At 41.4% G+C, this 18,805-nt stretch overlaps 3 protein-coding genes across 3 annotated transcripts; 2 read left to right on the top strand and 1 right to left on the bottom strand.

Moving 5' to 3' along the window:
* The first annotated feature begins 3,135 nt into the window (after positions 1-3,135).
* Positions 3,136-6,663, top strand: LOC118771520. Its single transcript, XM_036519527.1, has 7 exons — positions 3,136-3,221; positions 3,444-3,588; positions 4,143-4,256; positions 4,493-4,637; positions 5,144-5,292; positions 5,527-5,666; positions 6,247-6,663. Exons 1-7 carry the CDS (start codon positions 3,149-3,151, stop codon positions 6,399-6,401), a joined length of 921 nt encoding a protein of 306 aa, XP_036375420.1. The 5' UTR covers positions 3,136-3,148; the 3' UTR covers positions 6,402-6,663.
* A 1,213-nt stretch (positions 6,664-7,876) lies between these two features.
* On the bottom strand, positions 7,877-10,266 carry LOC118771576 (cell death activator CIDE-A-like). The gene is made up of 5 exons (XM_036519583.1): positions 10,226-10,266; positions 9,675-9,813; positions 9,249-9,401; positions 8,508-8,686; positions 7,877-7,994 (listed from the first exon to the last, which is right to left on the bottom strand). Exons 1-5 carry the CDS (start codon positions 10,264-10,266, stop codon positions 7,877-7,879), a joined length of 630 nt encoding a protein of 209 aa, XP_036375476.1.
* A 1,354-nt stretch (positions 10,267-11,620) lies between these two features.
* Positions 11,621-18,700, top strand: LOC118771170 (enoyl-CoA delta isomerase 2-like). The gene is made up of 8 exons (XM_036519074.1): positions 11,621-11,767; positions 13,408-13,590; positions 14,115-14,184; positions 15,255-15,357; positions 15,472-15,592; positions 16,186-16,275; positions 16,553-16,696; positions 17,449-18,700. The coding sequence occupies exons 2-8, from the start codon at positions 13,435-13,437 to the stop codon at positions 17,602-17,604; spliced, it is 840 nt and encodes a 279-aa protein (XP_036374967.1). The 5' UTR covers positions 11,621-11,767; positions 13,408-13,434; the 3' UTR covers positions 17,605-18,700.
* The last annotated feature ends 105 nt before the right edge of the window (positions 18,701-18,805 follow it).

The raw sequence follows: 18,805 nt of genomic DNA on the forward strand, positions 1-18,805 counted from the left end.
AAGCTGAGGAAGTTACTGTAAATTGACATTCTTTTGTTTACTTCTAGTCAAAACAAAGTTACATGTTTGAGGCAAAATATTTCAGGGTTTCTACCTGGTGAATCCACATGTCAGGACATGTTGATGGAAGTCTTCTGCAGCACCTGTCTCTCACAGTGCGTATGTGAAGTGAAAGACAGACTGAAGGAAATGCATTTAAGCAACCATATGGACACATAAGCTGATATGCCTGAAATTATTTTCTTGAAGATATAAAAGGTGAAGAAAAAGCTACAGTTGTTAAGAATCAAACTATACATTAAATTAGACTAAAAAATGGGATCTCAAGGTACAGTAGAGATCGTACGTGCAAATATATAAAGATATTACGACTGAGTTTTCGATTTATTTTTATTTGGATGTGTGTTGTGATTTAGTGTTATAGGTTTTACGTCTGTGAAATCATTTAATTGTCTGTTATTTCAGAAAAAGACACGTTTGTGGAATGCGGAGTGGAACTTCGACATATTGGCGACATCTACTGCCGATGGCAGGAACTTTTGAATCTTTTCTGCTGCAGCGCACAATGTGAGCATAAGAACGAGCAGTCCACCCTAATCGGACGGAGTAACGAGGCGGTGGTGGAGACGGCCGACGCGAGAGACTCCATGGCTACGTTTGCCGCTGATTTTAACGGTTGAGAGAGGAAATAACAGAAACTCAGAAGGCGTAACAAAATGTTAATCAGTTCTTTAAACATTAAGGAAGGAATACTGCAGTACTCTGTGGTGGCTGTTCAAGTTTTCATCGCTGCTGTTTGTGTGATTGCTCAGTGTTTAATTTGTTGAACATTGTCCGTTGAACTTTCGTAGAAAATATTACGTTTATGTAGTGATGTATAAAGTGTCAGCAAGCAACTGTGCGTGAACTCAGTCTTGACAGACTGTCAGCGGGCAACACAAACTTTGTATTCTTTTGTTTTGCGGACACAGTTTGAATTCGTTCTCGGTGGAGTCCTTGTCTCTTTGGACAATATTTTTGTTGTTGTTTCCTATTTAAAGATTTATTTCAAAATGGCTTTCGTTTTCTTATGTGGACTGAATACGATCATAACCAGTAGTGATAATAAAACTCCAGACTGATAAACAGACTATACACTTTTTGTGCAACACACAACCATTTTGTAAAGAAATAACACAGACGTATATGCAGTCATAAATCGAGGTCATTTCCACCAACAGCCCTGAGTCCCAGACCCAGAGGAAAACACTGCAGGCCTAGCTATTCATAAGCACATGCCCACGTACGTACATGTGTAGTGCGAAAACAAATAAAAACAGGTTTATATAGGTTTGTTTAAGCAAACATATATTTAAATATTGTAACATGCAGGAAGAGAAAGTATATGCATGAATCGCAAAACACGTAACTAGAAAAGAAACCTATAGAAAACAGACTGGATGGTTCGGACAATGGGTGTGACAATGTTGTATCAGGGTGTTCAACAGTATATGAATACGAGTGTTCACACTATTGGAAATCATAGTGAATAAAGTCATGACAACACATCACAATTTGTTGTTAGCAACATCAGTATCAGCAGCACAGACGTAAATCCTTGAAATAGACCACGGTCTTGACGACAGGACTTGTCACACACACACACACAGCCTCTCTGTAGCGATAACAGACACGTGACATCACCTGGCTTGTGCAATAGTGAGAGTGTAAATTTACTATATTCTATAACTCTCTGTAATAACGAGATTGCTCATGTATAATCTATGCCATGTGTTGATAGTTAATTATTTAAGAATATGAGAGATTGTGGATTATATTACTGCATTATAAGAGTCATATATGTATTTTTTTTTTACAGTTGCGTAAGGTTAATTCACCCTATTGCAGGCCAATGCGTTTTGGCACAAAGGGGTGTCGTTCTAGTTTTTTGTAGGCTACCTGATGCGATTTATGTGCCACATGGTTACTTAGAAGGGAAACAGCAAAGGTTTAATCAAACAATTCATGGCTGAATATCAGCTTTGCCGACATGACAAATAACCTAACATAACATTTAGCAGCGAGATAACTGAATTTTATCTGTTTTTATAAGAGCAATTGCGCTTTCTTATAAACAAGATCAACTGGGTAATTCATGTGTTTTGGGAAATGCGTAGCGTGTTGACTGCAAGTCTATTATTTTCTCAATTAAAGTCTTAAGGTATCAAAATTTGATTTGATGTGGTTATATCATGGTAGGATACACGTGATTCCAAGTACTACGATCGTGATACGACCTGTATCCCAGATAGCGCCTCCCCTCCCTACGGTTACGAAAGGAAATACAGCAGTTATACAACTTTCGGAGAAATAAATATGGATTCTCCCTGACGTATCTAACATACACTAGCTACAAGCGAAGGATTATCAGCAATCGCAGTAAACGGTAAGATAGTCCTACGCCAGTTGATTAAGAAATAACGGACAAACAGAACTCTGCATGTGGCAAATATGAGCTGTAGCTAAGGGAGATACACAAAGCATGTGCATGTGCTCTGGCTTCTGGTCTTAATGTGTATTTCCTACAAACGATAGACTTTGGCGAAGTGGATCCTGTAATATAGTGATCTGAGTTGACTCAGATCTGATTATTAATAATAAACATGTTGCAGTGCGTTGGTGCGACGGCTCAGGCAGTGAAACGGCTGCAGGCAATCGTTGTATGAAAGATTTGAGAAACTTTAAGACTCGGCGATCTTTGTGTCTGCCATAGTGCTATAGAAACGCTACCGCTAGCACGCCGTTGTATTTACCTATTTAGCCATGTGCTAGGTGGCAACATGTGCAGAATGTCATTCCACCGAAAACTTTCCACCAATTTTTCGCACAGGCGATTGCTTGACACCGTACTTCGTAACGAAGTAGCCGATGATGCTGATCCTTTTGAATGCACAGGAATGTTAATAGGCTATAAATTAGTTACGTTAAAATGTATGTGATGGAATATGTTGACTTGTAATGGCAGAATTGATCCACAAGTATTTTATTCTACGTGTGGGGACCGGTGGCAATGCCGTACTTCGCCACAAAATTGGAAAGACACTTGACAAACTGTGTTCGTGTTGTAGGTGCCACAATGGGAAACCACAGTCCTGTTCGTGCGGTAGTCATGGTGTTGTCAGTGCTTGCGTTTATCATTACGATGGCTCTGAACGCGCTGGCTGGGTCTGGAAGTAAGAACGGTGAGTTAACATCGGCAGCACTGTTGACACTGAAACTAGCTGGATTAGGTGACCATTCACTCCAAAATTCAGATAAACTGCTTCTGCGTGTATTATCCGTGCAACTAATGCAAATTACATTTTTTAAAATTCAATATTCATCCAGTTCCGTTAGAAATCGAACAAAACTTTAAAAATGTGCCTTTGCACAAGCTGACATATTTGTGCGATCTCTTCCTGTAGGTCCGTTCCGACAGAGTACTGGGAACGTGTCCAATAGATTCGACACAGAAATAACTCCTGCTGGATGGACCTTCTCCATCTGGGGGGTAATTTATGCCTGGCTTTCTGCAATGCTTGGCTACATCCTCATTGGTCTCTGCAGAAGGTACAAGGGCTTCTTGGTCCAACACAGCATTCATCCCTACATACATAATTATATTTAATGAAGTAAATTAGTTTACTGGGTAGATCATTTCCCCTGCAGCTTCTGGGTTGTAACCCCCTGGCTCCCAACACAGCTGCTATTCCACAATATTAATGCAACACTGGATGTCCCTGTTCAAAACGGACAGAGCAGATTGATTAGGAAATCCTGTCTTCAACCAGGTTCAAATCAGATTATTTGTTTGGATGAACAATTATCTGAAAAATATAGTGTCCCTTGTCAACATGAGAGGTCATTTTGTAACCATGAGCAACATGCTTATGGTAAAATGAATTTCCTCAGAAAATATAGAGAGATGTTATTGGCTAAGTGCACAATTTGACATGGTGCCTGATAAGCCAGGTCATGATAATACCTATACTCCTAATGTCATAACAGGATACAAAATATTTCTTTAGTGGCCACCCATAGATTAACTACTTAAAAAGCATTAAAACCTGCACTAATGTAATGTCACGTGAGTTGAGTCTTTCATGCATTCTTGTACTTCCCAGGACTATGTATGGGCCAATGTATTGCCACCCCGCAGTCTTGCCCTATGGATTCTACCTGTCCTGGATTGTGAACCTGAGTCTGAACATCACCTGGCTGTTCCTGTGGGACAGAGAGTAAGTTGTGACATGAGTTTTAACCGAGGACCTGATTCACTCAGGCGAATAAAGATCACATGGCAAAAATTTAGGTCAAATATAAATTAACTTTATCATGAAATTCATTATGCATTTGCATGATTTAAAAAAAAACGCAAATCTGTATTTAGGGTAGCAACCAACACTGAGAGCTTGTGCTACATTTTTTGTCATAAATAAATGAATTCTTACCTTTGCTGTTTCCCTTTTCTTAGGCAGATGGTAGCGGGACTGGTTGTGCTGGCTTTGGTAGCTTTCACCAACTATCTGGTGATTTTTTTCTCCTGTCACGGGCTCTATATTTATGGTGCCTGGCTCAATAAATACCACAAAATGGATCTGTGGCTGATACGAGTGCTGGTAAGTTTGGTCCAAATGCTCATTCTCATGAAATGCCTCTCATAGACATACACTGACCACACAATGAAAACAAATAATCCTGTAAACTGAGTCGTTTTTACCTGATGGATGACTAATAGGTCTTATCCATTCCACCATTAAGGCCTGGGCCTACAGAATCTGAATCACACATCTTACACAGATTCAAAATTCAGTATATACAGTTTTTTTATTTACTTTAGTAGATGACAATTATTAAACACTGTGCAATACCCCCAAACTGTCATTTCTTCTGTGAGGCCCCACTCTTCTCAACTGGCTTTGTACCACTCCAGTAAATTGATTTGATGCAATTTTTCAAAATTTTCCTCAATATTTTTTATCAGTTTCAGTCAGTGGCACTCTACCAATGTTGTGCGAGTACGTAGACAGTGAAATTTCCTTTATCTGTTGGCCAAGGTCAAGGACAGAAGAGGCCTAGATGTGCCCTCGGCTTCATTTTGTTTCTCATGGTCTCCATTCTGTAGGTCCAGAACGGCATGGGTGTGTACGCAACATGGACGACTATAGCCACACTGCTCAACTTCACAGTGGTGTTAGAATACAGTGCAGGGTTGGCCAAGATGGATGCAGCCACTGTGTCACTCAGCCTGCTCCTAATAGAGACCATCGCCTGGTAAGGGTTGCTACATGTGGTTATTGAGTATATACCTTTTACTCTATAAGGCATTTGATTTTTTTCTTGTATTAATTTCAGTTGGTTTGCTCAGTAACCTGCTTTGTCTGTGAAGAGGCACTGCTCCCAAGAAAGACCTCAGTAAAAGGGCAGCCTTTGTGTGCAGTCATTCCTGGGCAGTATGTTTACACGCAGAGTGTTGGTGCTCCTCTGACTGTATGCTCTTTGTAACAGGTTTGTCGTGGAAAACTTTGTGCTGGAGAAGCATGTGCGCTACATCCTTACCGTATACCCCGTGGTGATCGTGGCTCTGACGGGAAACATAACCAAGCATTACGACCCGGCAGCGCCCAGCCGGAATAGCATCTTCACCGGTGAGGAGAAAAAACATGAACACCACCCATATGTCTCGAGAATGGATGCATTTACCAAGTGACAAGGAGATAACTCAGAAGGAAATGTGCAGTCTTAATTTCAATTAGGGCACCATCTGGAATGGGTATCACATGAAACAGGGCATATTGAGTGTTTACAGTATGAGATTGTCCGTGCGCTCTGGCTCTGGCAGCGCTGAAATTCCAGGGGAGGCATATAGTAGATTGTATTGGTGAACATAACTTCCAATACACTTGTTTGGTATCTGATGACCAAACAAGCTTCATTCAAAACAGTGTTACCGTGTTTTGAGTTCTTTAATTCCAGAAAGGTTTCATGTAATTAAGATTTAAGTAATTTTATTATTCCCAAATGAAGATTTGGTAGTATTTTCAGACAGTACCTATGTAACTACATAACCTAGACATTCCTGTGCTGTCAGTGACTAAAAAGTGTCATTTTATGTGGAAATTCATGTCTAATGAATTAGTTATGTTTCTGCTCTGTTGCTGGTGATGGCCTGGTAATGCGTTGGTGTTGTCCATGTTGATTTTAAGGAACTCTGTTTTTTTCTTACAGTGGTGCTGCTAGCATTGGCCAGCGTGCTCTTCGTAGTGCGAGTCTTACTGGTCATATGGAGGCATAGGAAACGGCCTCTCTACCAGGATTCAAACTCAGAGGTCCTGATGTCACCGATGGACATCGCCGCAAAGCAGAAAAAAGTCTTCACTTAGATGTGTGCACATTCCAAGCAACCTTTAAGTCTGATGACTTATGTTTGGGGTGCCCAAACTGTACATTTAATATACCTGCTAAACTCCACAACCTACAGTGATAACACCTTTTCATATTCAGAAAGACAACTGCAAACTGCTTAACACTTCTTAAAGATCTCAACAATAAGGCAATGTTGAACCACAGGCAATACTGTGTGTGATCTGGGGGTCCACTCCACAAAGAATGGAATTACGTTAAACTGATACATTTTAAATTCATCCCTGCATTGAAGCACTACCTGAGTTTTACTTTTAAGATTTATCAAAGTTTACATGAAAAGCAATTTTATAATTATTGTGTAAGGGTCTCTAGTAGTAGTTTCAGAAATACACAATTTTACACTTGGTGTATTTTAGTTTGGGTAAACCTGTATGCAGTACAATAAACCACTCAATTTTGAAATTGCATTGACTTCAAATAACTTTGTAAATGCAAAGCAGAAGCTTGTGTCCAATGTCATAAATGCTGTTGTGCATTGTACGCATGTATATTACTTGCTGAATTTAGTTATAAAAGTATTCCAAATATGATTAACTTTTTGCACATTAAAAAAATAATTTTGTACATTCTTCATTATTGACTTTTGCCTACGCTCTGTAACCACATGGCTTTTTTAGAGATTTTTTATAGAGGTTTAACTACCGGACAAAAAAAAAATCAAGTCAGGAAAATTGGCATCATTCAAAGCCAGAGCTGAAACCGAGCTCAAGGTAGACTGAAGGCTTGTACTAAGATGGGAGTATTCCCTGCACCCCACCTTGACGGAAAATTCCAGATTTAAAGTCTTGCGAAAAGCATCAGAACAGAATGATTTATAAAAAGGAGAGGGTAACACAAAGCTAGGGTTATGTAGGAAAACAAGCTAGACAGTCCAATGAGGAGGGAGAAAATGTTTAAAGACTGCACAATAACTACATAGAATGTCACAGTTAAAATACTAGCTTTATTATTCTGGACAGTCATCAACACCCCTACCCCACTTGGGAGGGAAGCACAAACACACATTAACATTGCTGAGGGAACCCATCCACAGACACCTGATCACCAGCAATGGTAGGGTGATCACTGCCGTGTGAGCAGACCTTACAACCATCAGTTGAACACTTTAAAAGTAGTTTAAGGTTTCCATATATAAATCACAGACAATCTCAAAAATCTTAATTTTAACCCAACCACTTCCATCTTGGCAAACAGATCAAAACAAAACAGATTCAAGCTGGATGTTAACAGCCGTCTCTTGCATGTCTCCTGTCCTTTCTGCTGGGTGGTCCAAGGGCAACAATTTTATCCTGACCTAAGGAGCAAAAGGATGAAAGTTGGGCTACCAGATGAGTAGAGGTGGTGCCATTCACTCCTTTCACTGCCAGCAGCCACCTTAACCAGCTAGTGTCTTATCCCTCATAGTTGAGTGCTCTGCAGTCAAGCTCCAAGTTTAAAGGTCACTGTGGGTAGCCCCATCCTCCCCTATGAGCTGAAGTATGTAGGAGGAGCCACACAGCAGCAGATGACCTGCCACACTGGCCACATACACCAGGCACCGCAGGAACGCCCTGAAACACATGGGATTGGCAGAGTGGGGACAAATACAATGTTAGGACATCGTATGCTTGCGATAGCTAGCCAACTAGCTAAATTGTATCATAGTCTACACATCATTCAACAGGATTAATCTGTCCAAAAACTGGGCAGCCTTGTGTTTCATTGAGCTAAATGTTTTTATAATGTTGTAGCAACACACAAATTTTACAGTGCTGCCACCATCTGAAAAGTGGTAAGTGAAATTACCATTAGGGTTAAGCACCTTACTCAACGCTGGTAAGCCAGTGCCCGTACCAGGAATTTTCAGGTAATGACTCCAGTTTTCTAATTGCCATTATACATTGCTTTCCCATGCATGACCTTGCTTACAACCCAACCCAAGTGACTTTTTGGGAATCAAGGTCTGACTGAACCAATCTAATGAAGCCAAGTGCTCTGCAAGTGTCTGGAGCCCAGGATTCATAACAGTGATGTCCATCTCCCTTTAATGGCATTAAAACCCTTAGCAGTTGGGCAATACTCACATCAGCATACACTTGGGCCCCAAGCACCTGATGTCATATGATACTGTGTACATCTCATACAGTTTGGCTTTGATAGTCAGACAGCCAAGGAAGTCTTTTGGATGCAGCTTGTAAAGGTGAAAGGTCAGCTTAGCCATTCCATTTCTGCGAGGCTTCTTGGCACCCATGCCCATGACACACTAAACAATGGTAAACAATGGTAAACAATGGTAAATTCCCCACACCACAAACCTCAAATGTGATCATTAAATCAGGGCATCCAAAACATTCATAAATAATTGGAAGTTTAGGCCAATTCTTACAGTTCCTACCAATTCTTTTTAAGGCCATTGCTGAACTCATTAAGTGAGCAAAGCAATTTCATTCATTATATCATAATGCAGTTTTTGTAAGAGAAGCAGTTCTTTCATAGTTCATTTACAACTTGCATTTGAAAAAGCAAGGATGTACATCCATCGGTTTTCATGGAGTCCAATCAACAAATTGATTGCATTATTGGGTAGGTTCACAAAATAAATAAATAAATATAAATAAAATAAATAAATCTGGAACACCAGTTTATAGTGAATCACTTTTAGAATCATTCTGACGTGAACTGTTGGGGAGTGTAGCCATTTTGCATTTTTTTTTTTTTTTAACCTTGGATTCAAACCTAAGACTATCTGCGTACAAATTCAGATCCCCAACCGTTTCTCACTGTTATACACCCCTCGCCCACCCTGTCCCTCCGAAAAACAGCACCTGAGACCGTGTCCATCTCTGCCCCCTCTCCAGCACTATGAGCCGTGTGTTGTCAGGCAGGGACTGGAAGAAAGCCTCTGTGTCCACCGTGGTGCCATCCTCCTCCAGCACAATGGTCAGGAACTGGCAGGTCAGCAGGAAGGCCCTCGCAGTCTGTCGGGGACAAAATGAATGCTGTAGATCATGAACCGCATCCCCTAGCTCACTGCCGTTCCCATACATGCAGCCAGACGCTGTAGCCTAGGTGCCCGGTTCATAAAATACATTTATTTTGTATATAGCATAGACAAGGACCTCTTATCACATCTATATGATAACACCCAAGTTTAGTCTGAATTATATTACTGCAATACATCATTGTAACCTCAACCTCAAACCTCAACACGGTTTTATTTTTTTTCCTACATGTAACACATAAGCCACTACCTTGTCTCGGAGGTCGTCTAGTGAAGCAGCCATCACACCCTTCTTTTGAAAACCGTTGTGTGTGGAAACCTTAAAGGAGCGGGGTGATGCAGTGGGAGGGACTCGCTGGCCGATGGAGGTGCCCACCAATGACACTTTCCTGCACATGAAACGTGACTGCTACATTACATTACATTACATTACTGTTGAGGTCGTAAGCAATTCTCGGCAGTGGTCACCCGCGTTAACTCGTTTGCATTAAGTAATCATTCGCTGTTGAATTGTAGATGGCAAAACTGTTGCAAGGGGGCGGCCAATGGTGGTGTTGAAGTCCAGAGTTTGCCGTGTCTCATCTTACCACGTCATCCGAATAGCATATCTAATTAGCAAAACATTCCTAGAATATATGTGCCAGTTGCAGTCAAAACCTGTGCATTTATCGAATGTCAGCAGAAACTCTAGACAATGTGCGGATTTTTACTGCCTTCATCAGTACCACTTTGAAGTCACATCAAAGGAACAGTCCTCTCCTGTGCAAACAGTTGCGGATAGGCGCAGGTGCAGATACTCACCTCATCACGGATACCGGGACGAGCGTTTTTGCGTACTCCATGACAGGCTCGATAGCAAAGGTATATCCGGTTCGAGTAAAGTGCACAGGCCGTTAGGGCAAAAGCGAACCTTCTACCACTCTGGCAGAAGTTTGAAATTTGCTGCCACCACCTTCCCTACTTAGCCCTGCCTAGCTGGTACTTCAAGCCTGATCCAGCAAGCAGTCAAACGGCAAACGTTTGTTGAAGCGGTGGGCGGAATAATGCTTGTAATAGGCTATGGTGTCCATTATAATATTAACCAATTACGGCGCGATTGGCCGGTGATGATGGTAATCGAGTTTTTCTATATAGAATGTCTCTGGTGGTAATTTGTGAGATTAAAGAATTTTTGAAATTATTTAATGATTTATAAAACTCACAATCCTTGGCGTTACAAATTTCAAGTAGTAAGAAATAAGTAAAATGTTTTTGTATTTCCCTAGAAAATACGTCATACGTCAGTGACGTCCTGTAGTTAATATAAAGTTACTATAAAGTTTACATATTGATGGGCGTGTCCGTTTGATTAGACGCGTGTGGAAGCGGTAAGAGACAAGAAACAGCTGGTTATGATGAGGAACGCATTAGATTTGTGACGATACCTTAATTTACCCCTGCCTTTTCCTAACCATTCTCCCGAGGACCTACTGTATGCTGGTTGTTTTTCTCACTTATGAGTTAGTTAGCAGTCGATTCTAAAAAAGTATGCTATACACTCATGTTGTGGGCTAAGTACTAAAATGTATAACATAAAGCAGCATCAGAATATATGTTATTGACCTGTTTTGATAATGACCTATCTATCTCAATATACAATGCAGTGCTTTCCATATTTATTCATCCGTCAGTAAAAACATGTAATAGAAAAAATGTAGACCTACACATTGAATATTCTTTCTGGTTAAGCGTTGTGCATGTTGTATTTTAATCTCAATAGCAATGTAAATATGTTTGTTCACATCCCTGCAATCTGTATTCTGGTAATCCTCTGGCATGGATTACACTGACCACTTCCTGTTGTGGTCTGGTCCCCATTAGCTGGCCACGACTTCATGAGGTAAATTCTGTAAATTGTGAGTCATGTTTTACACCAATAAACTAAACTGATACAACCAGCTTTGTGTTTCGAAATTGCCGGTCAGTCATCTAGGCAATATGCATGTGTCACTGGTGCGTTGAGAAAGCTGACAGGAACGGTAGGGAAGTGACAGGAAAACCGACCAATAGGATCACTGTCTAGACACGTACCTTTCCTATTCACGACACAAACTCATTTCTGTCCCGACCCGTTGGGGCTGGGTTGAAGGTGTCTGGAGTTTGGACTGGCAGCAAGTAAAGAGTCAGCTGGAGAATCAAACTGGTCACTGTGTAAGAGCAAGTCCTGAATGTAACTGGCTATCGTAACGGTTGTTGTTTTTCCCTTCCCTGCTTCGCTTTGCAGAAGAATTGTGAACGAACTTCAGCTAGCTAGCTGGCTAGCTAGAACGTCCTTTTTGTTGTCCGAGTTGTCCGCTGTAACAGGTGAGATTGCATGAGTCAGTTGCATGCGACTTTGTGATTTACGGAGCACTGTTAATGTTACCAGCAAGTGACGGTCCTTCCAGGTGCAGACGGTAAGAAGCAAATAAACTGGCAAATTAGAGGGACTTTAGACTGTAGTGTCACACAGCAAACTGAACGCGTAGCTAATCTGTCAAACACGGTGATGTCGGGCTGCGAGCATGGTGTAACTAGTTTGCTGATATGTTTATTATAACCAATGCCAGCTACATTTTGTAGTTCAGCGGGGGTAAACTGAATTGTTGAGCTGTAAACTTCTCATAAGTAGGGAGTTCTAAGCAGGCGTATGTTTAAACAAATGTGAGAGCACTGTTTTTTTTTTTTTTTTTTTTTTTCAACGATTTTTTTTTTTGCCTGCTGTCGTATTACATAAAGAAGACCCCTTTTAGAGTTTAGTGTAGAAAACCTCGAAATTGCCCTCTCAAAACCTTTAACTAGGCATTAATTATAAGTAGTTGGCCAGGAATTTGGGGCGATTGAGAACATATCTATATTTTAGGGATCGTTGATTTTATAAATTCAGATGGTAGTGTTTTGATAACGTTGTAAAGAAAAGTTGGTGTTGTGGTGTGGGTTGGTGAGGAAGGTGGAGGAGAGTAGCTCAATCACGGGCTAGAAATGCTACAATGTAGACATATCCTACGGCAGTCACCACTTTGGCATGCAGTGGAGTGGAGGCTGTTGGCGAGCAGAACTGCTGGAGACTCAACTGCTACCTCCATGTGCCACAGTGCAGTAGACATAACGTAATCACTAAGAGGTCCAGACCCGTGATGGCCACAGTGATTTATTTATGAATGGCACTGTTAATGTTTCAAGATTTGGCTGGAAAATTGGTATGCTGGGAAATGCTGCAAAAGACTGTAGCCGACTGGACATGTGGTCTGACAATATAGATGACAATATAGAGTGGAAAACAAAGCATTACAAACTCAACTTTTTAAAAATATATCTGTGTATACTGAGATTAGCAATGCAAGCCTAGCATGGTGGAACAGGTGGTTACATTATGTCCTCAGCATCCTTAAATTGCTAATATCCCCTGTATTTTATCTCTTTTACCTCCTTGTCTCTCCTTCCATCTCCCCTGTCCTTTTCTCCTTACCCTACTCTGCACCCTCCTCTCCTTGAAAAATTGGGCTGCATAGGGACCTTTGTGATACCCTGCGTTCTGCACATAGTGTCACATTTTGTCAGCATGTCAGATTCAAAGTCCCAGGGGAGGATGTTACAGGATTAGAGGCAGTACTGCACCACTGGGTTGGTTCTTTGTATGTCGTGAGCGTAACAGAAGGTGGTACTCTCTACTTTCAAGACTTAACTAATGTCCACAAGAATGTATTTAAAGTACTGATATGTACTGTTAGCTGACTGATATGTACTGCCTTCTGACCGCCACAACAATGTTGTTTTGGCCCCAAAAGCAGTCTTGTCCATATGCTAAAACTGTAAGCCTTTTGGAATGTTGGAGATGAGTAAGAATGCTGTAGGTGGCTTGATTGAATGAATATGTTCTTGTTCTCATTTTTTTCCTTCTAATTCAATGTCATTATAATGGTAATTAAAGTTCGAAGCTCTGCAATGTGGATTGTTTTTCTTAGGAGGAAGCAACACAGCAGGACCTCATCATGGCCCCAGTAGCTGCTGCAGGACCCGCCCATGCTGCTGCAAAGCCTTCTGGGAGTGCTCAGTTTCCCTTCCAGACACTGCTGTTCACCACACAGGACAACATCACCACCATCTGCCTCAACCGCCCGCACAGGAAAAATGCCTTCACAGGAGAGGTGAGAAGCCCTCCCTAGCCACAAGTTTTCTGACTAGCTGCTGAACCATCCACCACAGCTTTGTGAGTGCTGTGGTGCTGACTGGTAGTTCGTTGGTTGGGGAGTCACCCTCACTGTTGGTACTAGCAGAAACTTGAATGAAAGACCATTTATTATCGGTATGTTTATGGTGATTACAGTTATTGTTATTACTATTGCAGCCCCTGCATTAAACCATATTGTAGACATATATGCAGGGTATAGTATAACACATGAGACAAATAAGTTATTAAAAAAAATAGCATTATTCTGTCAGTGATATTTCGCTTTAAGATGAGGTGGTTTAAAATGAACCACGTAACCTGTCATACTGCAGTAATCCATTCCTGGAATTCACAGCACCCATTTGGGAGGTTTGCCAGATCATTGTGGCTCATTAGCAGTACATATGGCATTGGATTTGTACAGCCAAAATATCTGCTTTTACATTTGATCCCTACACCTGCACACACCAAAAAACTGCTGTTTCTGCCTCTCTATTCCAGATGTACCATGAGGTTGTCAAGGCATTGGAGCTTGCAAGCCAAGACGACTCTGTCATCACCGTGATTACAGGTAAAGAGGGTGCTGTTGCCTTCTGTCTGTCTGAATTGTTCCATCTCAAAGTGCCACACAGTCAAAGAATAAAAGTAATTAGGGGTTATTTTGAGTAGGGAGTGTCTTGGAATCTCACCTTCTAGAAAGAAACTTCAGTGATGAGATGGAGTCAGAGTGCAATGAGACAATTCCGTGTTTATTCTGAAAGCTCTCAGGGGACAGGTCATCCAACGACTCGCACAGAGAAGTCAGAGCTATTCCAGCTTTCATTAGAGTACATCACACTTTTTATGCGATGATAAGGCGTGCAACTCTCAATTGACTCATAAGTCATTTCTAGGCAGTATTCAGGAAGAAGAGTTATAATTGTGTTTCGAAACATTCATGTAGCAGTTAATCAAAAACAGAAAACTCCCTAAAAACATTCTTTTAAACTTGAGCCAGGTGAAACTATATCTATTGCTGACCAGACATGGCCTGTGTGCTTCCTTAGACCCACACAGGCCAGAAACCAGTCAAGGCCACAGAGCTCCGATCAGGAAAGACACATCTTTAGCATTTCAGCAGAGTACACAGAGTGCTTATATTTGTGTTTAACTTTTATACATGCAGGTAGAAACAAAGAGTACAAAATGACCTGGCAGAAGACACTCAGCTCTCACAGGAAGCACACATAATAGTAATAAGAAGAACGTAATATATGCTCGCAAGTGTGCTAATATAAAAAGTGCTAAATGTGCCTTGGTGAAAAGAGTAACATTTATTGTATGCATCTGTCTGAAAGGTTTTTCAATTTGAGAAACGCTTTAAAGTGTAGGTTTCATCTTTGGCTTCATATTTTACATTTACATATTGTCATGGAAACTTCTCAGGACACACAGCAGTCCCTTCCCATCTTTAATTTTGCATTTATGGGTTATTTATTTTAATAGGGTCAAGCAGTGGTCTATAGACACTTTCAATGGTACAGCCCCCAGACCCAGTGTCCCACTAAGAGGACCACACACACACACACACACACACACACACACACAAGTGCTGGTCTTCCCCTGTGTTTTCTATTATTTTTTGTTGGTCTGCACACCAAGGAAGTGGCGATTACTACAGCAGCGGCAATGACTTGGCCAACCTTACCGAACCATCAAAGGGTGGGATCAAGGAGAAAGCTAGAGCTACAAATGATGTGTTCAGGTAATGGTTGACAGGTGTAAGAAGGCAGCTGCTGGCGTTTGTCAGTTATTGATATCATGGAATAGGAGGAACCTGTTGAGCTGTTGATCAGTGTACCCGTAATTCTCTGTGCAGGGGCTTCGTGAGGGCCTTCATCGACTTCCCCAAGCCTCTGGTTGCTGTTGTCAATGGGCCGGCTGTTGGAGTGTCTGTCACCCTGCTCGGTCTTTTCGATTTGGTCTACGCCAGTGAGAGGGTATGGTTCTCCAGTGTGGGTTTACGTTGTACTGGGCTTTTCTGTCCACACCACAACTTAAAGGACTGTGAGCACTCTGCCTTACATACTTGTGACTGCAAGAACACCCTAAGGCTGTCCTGTGAAAGGATTATAATTCTAATTCTAATTATAATATAAGTGCCTAATATGACTTTGAGATTAATTTTTGCTTCTAGGGATATAAGTCCAAGTGTTTGAAACTCAGCTCCAGGGAGGCTATTTAGTAGGTTTCACAAGACGTTTGGTGGCTCTTAAATGGATATACAAGCTTTGGTATAGCCAAGCAAACGCTTCCTGGGCTTTATTGTCTCATGGACCTGCTCCAAGTGCCTTTAAGCAGTACAGTTTCTGTTCGTTTGTATCAGTGGCTATGCCACTCAAGGACCTCTGAGGTGCCTGCTATCATATGCTCTGCCAGGTATGAATTGTAGCACAGTTCATCGTGAAAATCCATGGGGCATGAATTTGTTAATTCCACTACACGATGCCGAAGGTCTAAGGGTGCATCATTACCTGTGCTGTTGTCTCACTGTATTCCACCTCCTGGTTTGGTCCCCCTTCCATCTTCATAGGCAACTTTTCACACTCCCTTCACCCAGCTGGGACTGTGCCCCGAGGCCTGCTCCTCCTACACCTTTCCCAAAATTATGGGTGTGACCAAGGTGAGTTCCAGGCACCATCCTACACATTGACTAAATTAGGGAGGTTATCTTGTGTGGATGGGGTCTACAACACTTCTGACGACAAACCTTTGGTATCTCTCTTGATAAAAGATATCTTTTTTTCATGTTTGTGTTTCTTTAAAGCCCAACTGTTGCTATATTATTGTGAATATCTTTCTCTTTCACTCCTCTCTCACTGTCTTGTCATTTCTCTGTTGATGTTGATGAAAGCATCTGTAATTGCCTCTCTGTGTCTGTCTCTCTCTTTGTCTCGTAGGCTAAAGAGATGCTGCTCTTCTGTAAGAAGCTGACGGCCACTGAGGCGTGTCAACTGGGCCTGGTGACGGAGGTCTTCCCTGAGAACAGCTTTCAGACGGAGGTGTGGACAAGGCTGAAGGCCTACACCAAGCTGCCCAAGAACGTAGGTGTCCCTCTCTCTCACTGCCTATTGTGACAGTGCAGGGGATTCTGGGTGGAGAGTTGTTTAATGTGAAATGAAATACAGAGGATGAGGCTGGAAGGAATGTGGGAGGCAAGGCTAATGGCAAACGGTAAGTGGTCATAATTTCAAAGTGTTATTCTAACAATATTAATATTGCAAGGCTTAATTCTATCAGGACAAATGCATAGCATTTTTGTCAGCAAATGTTTTTGTGATCATCAGTTGTACTATTAAAGGTTCATCTCCTCATAACAACTGGAGAACAGTCCTCTGATACACACGCCAAGGTGACAGTTTTTCACAAATCCCACAGTGCACTACAGTGAAGTGGGCACTAATTAGAGGATAGGTGGTACTCCACTGCTATCATTTGAGGAGCTTGCAGATGCTGGATGAGTGGTAGGGTGCTGAGAGTGGTGTGGCAAGGGCACCCTGGTTTTGGGCAGTGTGGTGTTAGTGGTAAGGAGCAGGGCTAGAAACCAAAAGGTTGCTGGTTTGACTCCCTGCTGGGGTACAACTGTTGTACCCTTTGGCAAAGTACTTAACCTGAAATTGCCTCCGTAAATATCCAGCTATATAAATGGATGACATGTAAAAGATTGTAACCTGTGTAAGTCAGGATAAGAGTGTCTGTCAAATGACAATAATGTAATGTAACATCTTAATATTAATCTCCATTTGTCTGTCCACCTGTCTGTCATGCCTGATCTGTCCAAATGTCTGTCCCTCAGTCACTGATGGTGTCCAAGCAGCTGATTAGGGACGGGGAGCGGGAAACGCTCTATGCCGTGAACGACCGTGAATGTGTGCAGGTGGAAGAGCGCTTGCAGTCAGAGGAATGCCTGAACGCCGTTGTGCGCTTTTTCCAGGCCAAAGCCAAACTCTGAACCGAAGAGGGGCTCAACTGACTAGTGGAGCTCTTGCCTGGAACTCCCCGATTGATAACCTTACCCACAAATAAAGCTGGAATTATAGCTGGAGCACTGGTCAGGGCCTGGTCAGTACACCACCAGAGCTGAGATGTGTGTATTGTGATTGGCTGGCAGATCAAAATGTTGACTGAATCAGTTCCTTCTGTTCACGTGCCTTTTTTGGATTAATGTTACAATACCACAACAGAGACACTGCCCTGAACAAACTGTGCTTGTTATAATTCACAGTATTAATACACTTCTACCTGTAGTTAATTTCAGGGGTCAGTAGCTGAAACTGGAGACGTTTGTTGGGAATTGTTTTATACTACTGAGATATTTTACAAACACTAAAACCAAACAGCCCATAAGGAAGGAGTTTTATGCACTGTAGCTTTGAAGTGATTGTCTGAAAATGAATAGAAACTTGCTATAATGACTTGCTATAATGAAGGTACTAACTTGAAATATAGTTTTGCTGTACAAGGCAAACTTATTTAATGTACCATAAGGTTCAGTGTGATTTTTTTCAAGCATATTATACATAAACCATTCATTACATCTGACAATACATTTTGCACTGTTAGAAAGAACTAAACCAATAACATGTGAATATCTTTTTATGGGAAAAGAACTAAAATGTCAGGGCTAATTTCAGTCATTTCCACCAATCAGAAACTCCTTTTCTGTGCTCTTCATACCCATGTGTCATAAAAGCCACCTAGGCTTGTACTATGAGAGAATAAAACAAAGGGAAATGGTCACACCAAGCCTCTATTCATTTGTAAGGGTCTTGTGCTCAGTGAAGCATAGTAATGTGTAACAAAAAACTTCCCATTCATTTTTAAATACAGTATATATTGACTTCTTCCAGAAATGTTTTAATGAATAGTAAGCTCCAGATAGATGTTTGTGTTGATTTAACCAACCCTGGGAACATTTTTTTCAGTCCAAATGCATCTTTAGTGGGAACATCAGTTTTTCTTTTCAGCACTCTCCTTGTCACTCAGCCATTCAGGTGAAACATATTATGCTAATTGTAACATACCCCATGAGAAGATGGAAATGTGCCCCTGCCATAGTCAACTTTCCAGAAAAAAAAGTTAACCACACTTTAAAAATGAAATATCAGCAGTTTTAAGACCAACTGAATGTTCTACATGAAACATTGAAGGAC

Source organism: Megalops cyprinoides, chromosome 24 (genome assembly GCF_013368585.1).
Source record: "Megalops cyprinoides isolate fMegCyp1 chromosome 24, fMegCyp1.pri, whole genome shotgun sequence".
In the NCBI taxonomy this organism is placed as follows: domain Eukaryota; kingdom Metazoa; phylum Chordata; class Actinopteri; order Elopiformes; family Megalopidae; genus Megalops; species Megalops cyprinoides.

What these genes read in the sequence shown, in the direction of transcription:
- LOC118771520 (XM_036519527.1), top strand. Translation starts at nt 3,149, where the DNA reads ATGGTGTTGTCAGTGCTTGCGTTTATCATTACGATGGCTCTGAACGCG. An exon ending in TGTGGCTGATACGAGTGCTG is followed by an intron (nt 4,638 to 5,143) that starts GTAAGTTTGGTC and finishes TCCATTCTGTAG; the next exon opens with GTCCAGAACGGCATGGGTGT. An exon ending in CTAATAGAGACCATCGCCTG is followed by an intron (nt 5,293 to 5,526) that starts GTAAGGGTTGCT and finishes TCTTTGTAACAG; the next exon opens with GTTTGTCGTGGAAAACTTTG.
- LOC118771576 (XM_036519583.1), bottom strand. Translation starts at nt 10,266, where the DNA reads ATGGAGTACGCAAAAACGCTCGTCCCGGTATCCGTGATGAG. An exon ending in TAGACGACCTCCGAGACAAG is followed by an intron (nt 9,402 to 9,674) that starts GTAGTGGCTTAT and finishes TGTCCCCGACAG; the next exon opens with ACTGCGAGGGCCTTCCTGCT. An exon ending in GGGCCCAAGTGTATGCTGAT is followed by an intron (nt 7,995 to 8,507) that starts GTGAGTATTGCC and finishes CATGTGTTTCAG; the next exon opens with GGCGTTCCTGCGGTGCCTGG.
- LOC118771170 (XM_036519074.1), top strand. Translation starts at nt 13,435, where the DNA reads ATGGCCCCAGTAGCTGCTGCAGGACCCGCCCATGCTGCTGCAAAGCCT. An exon ending in TGTCATCACCGTGATTACAG is followed by an intron (nt 14,185 to 15,254) that starts GTAAAGAGGGTG and finishes CTGCACACCAAG; the next exon opens with GAAGTGGCGATTACTACAGC. An exon ending in TGGTCTACGCCAGTGAGAGG is followed by an intron (nt 15,593 to 16,185) that starts GTATGGTTCTCC and finishes CCATCTTCATAG; the next exon opens with GCAACTTTTCACACTCCCTT.